The 11,932-nt window shown below is 42.8% G+C and overlaps 1 protein-coding gene across 1 annotated transcript; it reads right to left on the bottom strand.

The window, feature by feature from the left end:
- Positions 1-372: 372 nt before the first annotated feature.
- Positions 373-2,355, bottom strand: LOC121445025 (protein FAM104A-like). The gene is made up of 2 exons (XM_041647001.1): positions 2,352-2,355; positions 373-713 (listed from the first exon to the last, which is right to left on the bottom strand). Exons 1-2 carry the CDS (start codon positions 2,353-2,355, stop codon positions 427-429), a joined length of 291 nt encoding a protein of 96 aa, XP_041502935.1. The 3' UTR covers positions 373-426.
- Between the last annotated feature and the right edge of the window lie 9,577 nt (positions 2,356-11,932).

An 11,932-nucleotide genomic window follows, 5' to 3' on the forward strand; every position in this document is an offset into this window, starting at 1 on the left:
TCAAGGGTTTGGGCGCTTAACTTTATAGCAGTGGCTAGGTCGCTGTGGCTGCCGAGAGCTCCCCAGTTCCCTCACTAGATCCCTGCACTTGCAATGATACTTTGTACGAGTCATCACAATTGTGTTAAAAAAATATAACATGGAGACCCTAAATGAGTGACTTGGAACCCAACTTGAATGGGATAAACAAGCCATTCAGTATCAGGAGAAATCCTCATGCTGCTATTTAAACATGAATTGGACACCAGACTTGACAGAAAACATATCAAACTGTCACGAATGACCCTCTGAAATCGTAGCGGTGGAGCAAAACAGCAAGAGTACAAATGCCCATTGACTCTTACTGAAAATACAGACAAAAGCCAAGACTGCTTTGTGGGAATGTCATTGCTTTTTATAAACAAGGGAGGAGGAGCACCCAGGTCATCACGTCGGTGACTGTCCTCTCTGCTGTAGGCTGTAGAAATGGGCCTCCTTCAAGATCTGGTTAATGTGGGAGTAAGGACCTTGGCCTTGGCACAGTGCATAGTCCTCGTGTGAGAACTCGGGGATATTGGAGTATAGTTCAGCAATGTTCTGGTTTAAGCTGCTTTCTGGTACACTTCCTCGTACTGGGATATTGATGCTGCTGTGGTTTCTTTCATTATCACTGCTTGACGACTGGAAGGAGAAAGACAGAAGGAGGATGGCTATTATGATACTGTCATCATTTCCTGTTCAGCTTGAAGAATACTGGCATCACGCTTTACAAAAGGCTCCACAGTCTATGAAGTGCAAACACTTGGGTAGCTCCTTCCCTCCTGACAGCAACGCTATCACACAAACCGGGGTTAATGGCACCCATTTGACAGAACAGGAAAGAGATGTTTTACAACCCAAAGGCAAGTCTTTGGGAATGTTGTGGAGAGGGTTCAAACACAGGTTTTCTCCCTCCTAAACCCTTCACATTTTCTCTGACCCTGTGGCACCATGCATTTGAATTACCTGAACCAGGGAAGAAGCTCCCAACAGCCAGGACAAAGAAGCATTCAATGCTGCAGAGTATGATAGGGATGAATGCGTAAAATGGAATGCAAGCCCAAGTCCCAATGTGGCAGAGAAATGATGGGGAAAGCTCTACTTACACAGACATGCACATGTGCACATGTATATACATACCAATAACATGATATTTCCATACATATCCCCGAGAGTGGACATATGTGCATGTCCTATAACTTCAAGTAGGCTCCACTTGTATTTTGAAATTATTTTGATGTTTGTTAATGACAACTGTAGGCCATCAGCAAGCATTTCTGATGATTAACACAGACTGGTATGCTAATAGTAGGTTTACTATAGTTTGCATATGGTGAGTTTGCTCTCAATATTTTCTAAATGGATAAGAAAATGTGGAATATGTACTCATTAGAGTATTACTCAGAGGTAAAAAACAATAACATCTTGAATTTTGCATGCAAATGGATGGAAATAGAAAACACTATCCTGAGTGAGGTAACCTAGACCCAAAAAGGTGAATATGGTATGAACTCAAACATAAGTGGATTCTAGCCATAAATAAAATACATTAAGCCTATAATTAGTGATCCTAGAGAAGCTAAATAAGAAGGTTAACCCAAAGAAAAACATTTAGTAATCCTCTTGGATATTGGAAGGAGACAAGATTGCCAGGCAAAAATTGGAAATTTGGGGGTGGGAGTGGGGGAAGTAAGGGGATATGGGGAGAAAAAAGTGAGAAGGGGGGATGGGGAGAGCTTGGAGGAAAAGGACATGATGTGGGAGTGTCATATATCAATCTGTTGATTTCATTGGTTACTTGATGAAGAAACTGCTTGGCTGGCCCTCATAGGTTAAAACATAGGTAGGTGGAGTAAACAGAACAGGAGGCTGGGAGAAAGAAACTGAGTCAAGGAGTCGCCATGATTCTCCCACTCCAGGCAGACGCAGGTTAAGATCATTCCTGGTAAGCCAGCTTGTGGGCTACACAGATTATTAGAAATGGGCTAGTCCAGGTGCGAGAGATAGCCGAGAAAAGGCTGGAACTAATGGCCCAAGCGGTGTTTAAAATAATACAGTTTCCGTGTAATTATTTCGGGGCATAAGCTAGATCTAGCCATGTGGGCAGCCAGGTGCCCGGGACACAGCCCAGCTGCTCCTATTTCAACAGGGACAGTTGGGATGGAGGAAGGATGGATATAGGAGCAGGGAAGTATATATCCTAAATAAGGGAGCCATTATAGGGTTGGAAAGAGACTTGACTCTAGAGGTGTCCCCAGGTGTGCATGGAGATGTCCCCAGCTAGATCCTTGGACAGCTGAGGAGAGGGAGCCTGAAATGGCCCTATCCTATACCCATACTGATCAATATCTTGCATATCACCATAGAACCTTCCTCTGGCGAAGGATGAAGCTAGAGACAGAGACCCACATAGGAGCACTGGACTGAGCTCCCAAGGTCCAAATGAGGAGCAGAAGGAGGGAGAACATGAGCAAGGAAGTCAGGACCTCAATGGGTGCACCCACCCAGTGAGACGTTGGAGCTGAGCAAATGGGAGCTCACCAAAGCAAGATGGACTGGGACTGATAGAGCATGTGATCAAACCAGACTCTCTGAATGTGTTGGACAAGGAGGGCTGACTGAGAAGCCAAGGAAATTGGCTCTGGGTTTTGATCCTACTGCATGTACTGGCTTTGTGGGAGCCTAGGCAGTTTGGATGCTCACATTCCTAGACCTGGATGGAGGGGGGAAGTCCTTGGACTTCTCACAGGGCAGGGATTCCTGACTGCTCTTTGGACTGGAGAGGGAGGGGAAAGGAGATGGGGGGAGAGGGTGGTGAGGGGTAGAGAAATGGGAGGAAGGGAGGAGGTGGAAATTTTTAAGTAAAAATTGTTTTAATAAAAAGAGTTTTTATAAGGAAAGTAACTAACTGCCTGGGCGCATGAGCACACACCTGTAATACGAGCACTCGGGAGGCTGAATAAGGAGGATCTAGAGGACAGTCTGGACTACATATGAGCTCCAGGACAACCCCTGCTATCTATCAAGAAGCTGCCAAACTAAAAACCTTGACAGATTGAAGTAATAAGGGCGGCGGGGCCGCTCCCCCAGCACCCCAGCCGCCCGCTCAGCTAGCTTATGCCCCGAAATAACAACACACAAACTGTATTCATTTAATCACTGCTTGGCCCTTCTGCCCTAGCCCTTACTGGCTAATTCTGATATCCCGATCAACCCATCTCTAATAATCGGTGAGCACCGGTCTTACCGGGAAAGGTTCAGCATGTCTAACCTGGCGGCTTGCTTCATGGCGTGTGTCTGCCCAGGAGCCGGGAGCATGGTGTCTCTCTCAGGCGTCTGCTCCCAGGAGGAGAGCAGAGCTGTGGAGTCTGAGCTCACTTCCTCTTCCTCCCGGCATTTTGTTCTGTTTACTCCTCCCACCTATCCTCTAACCAATAAAATGGGCCAGGGCAGTGCCTTTATTAGCCAATGACCTTCCTCCATCATTTCCCCTTTTTCGGTTTAAACAAAAAAAGGCTTTAACATAGCAAAATTACATATAACAAAACAGTTATCAAGTAAAAGTTACAATAATCTTTATCATAACTAAGGAAAACTATAACTAACTATTCTTAACTCCATCAAAGACACCAGAAAGATATAATATTACCTAAGTAAACAAGAACTAAGAAACTTCAAACTCTAGAAATGACAAAGACATCTCGCTGCCTGGACAGTCACCCAAAGTTCTTTTGTACCGTTGGGGCATCCATCTTCAGCCTTCAGGCCCATGGTATCCAGCAGACATTTCCATAAAGCAGGAAAATTCAAAGTCAGTTCAGTCACTATCTGTTGTGTCCTGCAGAATGTCTCGCAGACTCTTTCAAAATGAATCAGGAACCCCGAAAGATCATCTCACCTTAGGCAAGTTCAGTAGTCCTCTCTCTGCGGGTTCTCTGTGTCCAGTTTATGCAATAGTCCAGGCAAGAGCAGTTTCTTGCCCAAATGGCTATCAAAACTCCATAACGAGCCTCTTCGATGCCCATCTTCCTCTTGAAGTAGATTGGTGCTGCCAGGAGCAGAGTGTCTCATTGTCATGAAAAGTCCTCAGTTATTAAAACATTAAATGTCCTATTCTGTAATCTTTGAAAGACATGAAGAATGTCTATCTAAAATATATCTCTATATATCTAGAAAATCTAACTAACATGACTACAACCTTTACTATTATCGATGATTATCCATTAACAACCTATATTTCTTAATTATACAGTACATATTTAAATGAACTACACAATCACAATACCTTAATCAAAATCAGAAATACATATACATATAACAAAATTGACCGTAAATCTCAATCTATAAAGCAAAATCTATACTAATGTAAATTATTCGTATCTATATCATATCCCCCTTTAAATGTAAAAGGACGTTTATAAACCATATTTGGGAACATGGGCGCAGTTTTTTCTCTCCAAACTGCTTCCTGCTGAATGGGGGCGTCGTTAATTAGGTCTTTCATGGTATAACCTGTGTGCTAGTTTCATCTCAGTTGGCAGTTGAGCGAAGCAATTTTCTGAAGATGTTCACTGCAACCCTTCAGGAGGGCGTGGTCCATCATACCAAATCGGAATAGAAGAAATGAACAGCGTCTCATCCTCTGTGAAAACAAAATAAGAAACTCCTTTCCAAAGCATCATGTCCTTAGATCCAAATTTCAAAGTTAAGGCATCAAAATATCTATGTCGGATTAGTTCAGCAGCATTTATCAATAAATATCTTTTAGCAGCTGTTGCTTCTTCCTCAGCATTCAAACAATTCAAAGAGAGCATAATAGCATACAGTATCAAGATTCTCTGTGTATTTTCCATCTTTGTGCAGCTTTGTTTTAACCTCTATTTTGTTTATTTTTACTTTTAACTCTTTGCTTTTTGAGACAGGTTCTCTGTATCTTTGACCTGAAGTAACTCTGTAAACCAGGCTGTCTTTGAACTCTCAGAGATCCGCCTGTCTCTGCCTCCCAGGCATTCAGGATTAAAGGTGTACACTATTACACCTTGAACTCACAGAGATCTCTTTGTCTCTGCCTTCTAGGCACTGGGATTAAAGGCGTGTGCTACCACACATAACAACTCTCTTCCTTTTTTTTTTTGTTTTTTACTTTAAGAACTTCAACTTTTAGTCTGCATATATTTTTAACACACTGTAAACCATTTAAAAATTTTTTTTTGTCTTTGAATCTCTCTTTACTGTATATCTCTCTTTTTCTGACCACATGAATCTTTAATTTACCAAGCAATCTCAGTAGGACTAAAGGCGTGGCTTTGCCAGCTAGATCCAGTCCGTTCCTTAGCTTTCCAGCCTCATGGCGGATATATAGGCTGTAGCCATGTTTACTGCCACAACTGTATGGCATTTCAAGGTCCCTGCCAGCAAGTGAGCTACAACAGACAACACTCAAGTCCTCTCTAGGTAGCCGGCCCTCCTGCCTCAAACAGTCAGAGTTTGCCCTGGCAGGATGGCCCAGAAAGCCGGCATTTTTAAACAACAGGTTTTTTCCTGCTGCTGCTGAAAACCGAAAAGCATGTGTTCAGCTTTTCGTCAACACCATTTAAGTGTTTCGTGGCAGGACCTCTTAATGAGCTGCAGGCTTTGCAGCTAAAGCTGAGTCAGGAAGCTTCTCTTAGAAGAAAGCGCATGCTTGCCTCTAACAAGCAGATCAGACCCGAGAACACAGCGAGTCTAGTTGTCATCAAACAAATCGTAGCACTTTACTCCAAATGCTCTATTCAAAAGCTCTGTCTCCTGTAGGAGCCAGACAGAGATCGCAATGGCAGCACAGCCCCAGGAAGTCGCGCTTTAAAATGACACAGCATTTTTTCTGCTATTGTTGCCGAATCAGGAAATCTCTCTACAGCACGCCACCAACAAACAGCAAAAATCTGTGTTAAACTCTCTCTCCCTTATTTTTAAGCCTTCTCAGGTTTTTTAAGTGGATTTAGTCCCTCACGTGGGGCGCCATATGAAGTAATAAGGGCGGCGGGGCCGCTCCCCCAGCACCCCAGCCGCCCGCTCAGCTAGCTTATGCCCGAAATAACAACACACAAACTGTATTCATTTAATCACTGCTTGGCCCTTCTGCCCTAGCCCTTACTGGCTAATTCTGATATCCCGATCAACCCATCTCTAATAATCGGTGAGCACCGGTCTTACCGGGAAAGGTTCAGCATGTCTAACCTGGCGGCTTGCTTCATGGCGTGTGTCTGCCCAGGAGCCGGGAGCATGGTGTCTCTCTCAGGGGTCTGCTCCCAGGAGGAGAGCAGAGCTGTGGAGTCTGAGCTCACTTCCTCTTCCTCCCGGCATTTTGTTCTGTTTACTCCTCCCACCTATCCTCTAACCAATAAAATGGGCCAGGGCAGTGCCTTTATTAGCCAATGACCTTCCTCCATCAACAGATGGACAGGCAACCACACAAGAACAAAGTGAGAATGAAAAAAAGAATGCAGACGGAAATTCAACTAATCTAAATGATATGTCATCTATTAATAGTCTTCAGACTATATCAGTTGTGCTTTTCCTAAAAAAGAATGATATTCTTTTTTTTGGGGGGGGGGGGTTCAAGACAGGGTTTCTCTGTAGCTATGGAGCCTGTCCTAGAACTATCTCTTGTAGACCAGGCTGGCCTTGAACTCACAAAGATCCGCCTGTCTCTGCCTCCAGAGTGCTGGGATTAAAGGTGTGTGCCACCACCTCCTGGCTAAAAATGACATTCTTGATTCTTATGGAATACCTATATTTCCCAAGTACTTTGAAAACCTTAAAGTGTAGTTAATAAATGTCAACATTATGTATTGTTTGGAAAAATACTAATGTTGTCTTAGATTTTTCCATTGTTGTGATGAAACCATGACCAAGGCAACTTACAAAAGTGAAATGCAAAGCTTCAGAGGTCAGTCAGCGACCAAGACCACCATGGGGGCTACGTGGCAGCAGGAAGGTAAACATGGTACTGGAACAAGTTCTGAGAGCTTGACATACAACCAGGACGGAGGGAGGGAGAAAGGGAAGGAGGGAGGAATGGAGGGAGGGAGGGACAGAGACAGACAGAGAGGTAGGATGGGCATGTCATGGGACTTGAAACCTCAAAGTCCACACACATAGTACATACCCCCTAATCCTTCCCAAGTGGATTTAGGAATTAAATTCTGGGCATGTAAGTATATGAGCCCATTGGAGCTATTCTTACTCAAAACATCACATACTTGTACAGTTTGAGATGGGAAGCCATTGTTTCTACTTTTGTGATATCTTCACTTTCCATCTAATCTACATCAAGTGATTCATAGGCAAAACAAAGATTCACTTTGTCAGTAACTGAAAAACAGAGTGCTACCACAATGCAATGAAAATTATTATGAGGTTTAGATCCTCCTGGCTTCAAAACAAAGATTAGAGAAATAAACTGCAATGCTAGAAAAGAGACCTTGGGAAGAGTGCTCTTATGCTACCAAGTGGCAAAGACAGACTACCTTCAGCTCCCTAGGCAGGTCTTCCACCATCCACAATGGCTATTCATCAAATAAACTGTCCTCCCACTTACAAAGCCTGGACTTTGTAATGTTCTTGCTGTGAGAATGGCCTTGAGGTAAATTTTTTTATTTGGAAATGTTTATAATGCAGGACCAATGGGGAATTTGTCTATTGTGTGATCGGCTTGCCCTTTTGACAGCCCAAACAGCATTCCTAGCAGAGATAGTTACACCTTCCTATAATTCAGTTTCAGAGTGAGTTAATTTCTCAGAACATGGAATGCCTGAAATATTTCAAGATCTCCAAAATTTAACTGACACATGAATGACCCTTAGCATGTTCTGACTGCTCCCAGACAAGTATTTTCAGAATGCCAAACCTTATATGAAGAACAATGCATTACGGGAAAAAAAAAGATTTTTTTGGCTCAGAAGGTGGCACATATCTTTAATCCCAGCACAAGGAAATGAGAGGGACTTGCATCTCTGTGAATCTGATGCCAACCTGGTCTACACACTGAGATCCAGGATAAGCAGGGCTACACAGTGAAACACTGCACTGAAAACAAACAAACCAGGGAACAAAAGAGATGGATGATTTATGTGTCCCTGAGTGTAGTTTATGTGCACCAGGAGTACTTAGGTGCCTGTGCAGGTCACAACAAGGGAATTCATGCTCTTCAACTGGAGTTACAGGTGGAGAAAAACACCACAATATGTATGTCCAAATTCTGAGAGAGAAGCTACTGATCCCAACTGATGACCCGTCTCTCCAGCCACACAAAGCCCACGCATGTTTCTCTGCACTCTCAACACACTCAAGCACTTGTTTTGGGCCCACCCCTGCAGGTCCATGCACTCCATAAAATAAAAGGATATTTCAGAAGAATCTGGGGAAGAAAATCTCACCATTTAACGTTTCCAAAGGTTCTAAACAATGATGTGGCCTAGACGCATGGGCAAAAGCAAGGTTATACTTTGTTGAAGACCTTAATAAAATCTGCATGTTTTCCTCAGAGTCAAGGAAGCAGTGTGGTCAACAGAGATGAGCAATATGCATGCTATAGAACTCGATAATGCTTCCCAAGGTAAAAAGCTAGTGAATTCAGCATTTTTTGATCTTCAACGCTGGCTTTTCATCCAATTCTGTTCCTATATACCTCAGAGATACTCGTTTCTGAATCCCCAACAATGTAATGAAATTCACCCTTAATACCCATTGCACCCCAGGAATTAAATGATGTTGTTTACTAACCAAAACTGACAAGCCCTAAAAAGCCCACTGAAGACTTTAGACTTTGAACTCCCAAAAGCTCCTCACATTTACAAGGGCAGACCCTGCTCTACTGATCCCACCAAACACTGCACACTCTTGAGTCAGAAGTCACCCAAGAAAGCAGGCTGTTGGATTACTACCACTTTGCAAATGAACAAGGGAATGAATGACATTCATATGGAAAATTCTGTGTGCAGGGAAGGGACCTAATTCAGGCAATCTGAAGACCAGAAGATAAAATTGAGCCAGACATTGAGTTCTAATCTGCATTGTAACTGAAAAATTCCACCTCTGATACAAGTCATATGACCTCTTCTGTGTGAAAGGAGTGAGTGGAGTTTGAACAAGGCAAACAAAGATGACTAGGAAGCCTCATATGTAGAACACATGCTTATCGTCAATCGACAACTCCAGAGTCTAAGGTGAACTTGCATATGAGAATGCTAGCCATACTTTGGCATGCTCGATGGTCAAGGGTTCTTAAAACGTCTGCAAGCAATGAGGCCACTTTAGCACAGCTCCCTCACCCCCATACACACCCTTCCAATGAATGTATCTTCTAAGATCACTTCAGAAGGCACCCCCTTTGCTTAGGTTTCACAGCACAACTAAGGACATTTCTTCACCTCAGTGAAAGACTCAGAGCCCTCTCATGTCTCCCTCACGAAGTTCTGTCTTCCACATTGTACAAGGGAGTCAAGACTGAGGTACATGGGCCCCTATTTCATTTCTGTTGCTGTGATAAAACACCCTGACCAAAAGCACTCAGGAATGAAAGTTTGCTTTGGTTTACAGATCCGGGGATTCATCCCCTATTGTGGGAAATCAATACAGGAAATTGATCATCATCTCACCTACAGTCAAGAACAGAGAGAGAATAAACACAGATATCCTTCTTGCTTGATCTCTTGCTTACAGCTGGCTTTCCACTTCACATATGCATTCTAGACGCCTAGCCCAGGGAGTGACAATGGGTTGGAGCTTACTGCATTCACTAACAATTGAGATAACCCCACAGACATACCTTAACATGATTTAAATCATTCCTCAATAAGACTATTTGAAAGTCAATGAATTGAACTGGAAACAAATTATACTGAGTAAGGTCACCCCACCTCCAAAAGGACATTTTTTCCCTCCTATGTGGGTCCTAGCTTTGACTATTTTGCTTTGTGTGCTTATCTTAGAGTCCATTTGGGACCCAAGAAACTAGAAACACAACCTTGAGTTTGGAGAAGATTGCACGAAGGACAGAAAAGAGCACAATACTGATAACACCAAAGTGGAGAGCAGAAATCATGGTGTCAGAACGGCTCAAGCATCTTGTGGAATAATGGGAATGGGAAAAGGAGGGGTTGGTGTAAGGGTTAACCAAAAAGAAGTGTGCAGAAACTGTCTAAAAGTGTTTTCTTGCTTCATTTCCTTATATCTTCCCCCATGCACTCTTTCCACAAATAATTAGTTTGTTATATTTGATAGTATTATTCCTGAATATTCTTCATATACTATTATAGAGATCATCTTGACCATTTACTATATTAAAGATGGTTGGTAGGATTTTAGACATATATTTGTCAGAGTTCAATTATTTTTTCCTAGTTTTCAGTATTGCTTTATTGTCTAAGAGAATTCTTCATGGTCAGATATAGTACTTTCTTTAAACACTTTTCAATTAAACTGTCTACAAAAATGTAGCTGGATATAGCAAGCAAAGGGCACGCCCAGACAAAGAAGTGTTAACACACATCACTGGCTGGATCTATTTCCGGTGACTCTTGCAAATGTTTCCTGACTTATCTCGTTATAATAAGTTAAAGTGGAAAATTAACTGCATCAGAGGCAATGCCCAAGATGTTGCACTTAATATTTAATGTAAAGTTTTTCTTTAACGGAGAAATACTCTAGAAGTGAAAAAATAATGAAATATTTCATGTCTAAATCAAATAATATCATCATGATACAGATGCTATATGAGTAAAATTATTCAAGAGATTCGTATACTATGTTATTTTGTAAAAAGAAAAATACTTAGCCTGTGTGTGACTTTCCTCAGTTATTTGCACAAAGCAGACCCATTTGACATAGCTTTAGCCACATGTCGAAAATGAAAGAATTTCCAAAGTGGTTGCACAAGTTTGCATTCCCACCAGCAATGCATGAGTGTACCCTTTGCTCCACAACCTCTCCAGCAAAGGCTATCATTGGTGTTTTTGATTTTAGCCATTCTGACAGGTGTAAGATGGTATCTTAAAGTTGTCTTGATTTGCATTTCCCTGATCACTAAGGAAGTTGAGCATGACCTTAAGTGTCTTTTGGCCATTTGAATTTCTTCTGTTGAGAATTCTCTGTTCAGCTCAGTGCCCCATTTTATAATTGGGTTGATTAGCCTTTAATGGTCTAGTTTCTTGAGTTCTCTATATATTTTGGAGATCAGACCTTCGTCAGTTGCGGGGTTGGTGAAGATCTTCTCCCAGTCAGTGGGTTGCCTTTTTGTCTTAGTGACAGTGTCCTTTGCTTTACAGAAGCTTCTCAGTCTCAGGAGGTCCCATTTATTCTATGATGCCCTTAATGTCTGTGCTGCTGGGGTTATACGTAGGAAGTGGTCTCCTATTCGTGATCCTAAAGAAGCTAAATAAGAAGATGAACCCAAAGCAAAACATATAGGCATCCTCCTGAATATTAACCTTCATCAGGCGATGAAAGGAGACAGAGACCCACATTGGAGCACTGGAATGAAATCCCAAGGTCCAAATCAGGAACAGAAGGAGAGAGAGCACGAGCAAGGAACTCAGGACCGCAAGAGGTACACCCATCCACTGAGACAGTGGGGCTGATCTATTGGGAGCTCACCAAGGCCAGCTGGCCTGGGTCTGAAAAAGCATGGGATAAAACTGGACTCTCTGAACATGGCGGACAATGAGGACTGCTGAGAAGTCAAGAACGATGGCACTGGGTTTTGATCCTACTGCACGTACTGGCTTTGTGGGAGCCTAGGCAGTTTGGATGCTCACCTTACTAGACCTGGAAGGAGGTGGGAGGTCCTTGGACTTCCCACAGGGCAGGGAACCCTGACTGCTCTTCAGGCTGATGAGGGAGGGGGAGGGAAATGGGAGGTGGTGGCGAGGAG

This window comes from Microtus oregoni, unplaced genomic scaffold (assembly GCF_018167655.1).
Source record: "Microtus oregoni isolate MIOR12 unplaced genomic scaffold, Mior012 000153F_002, whole genome shotgun sequence".
Lineage (NCBI taxonomy): Eukaryota > Metazoa > Chordata > Mammalia > Rodentia > Cricetidae > Microtus > Microtus oregoni.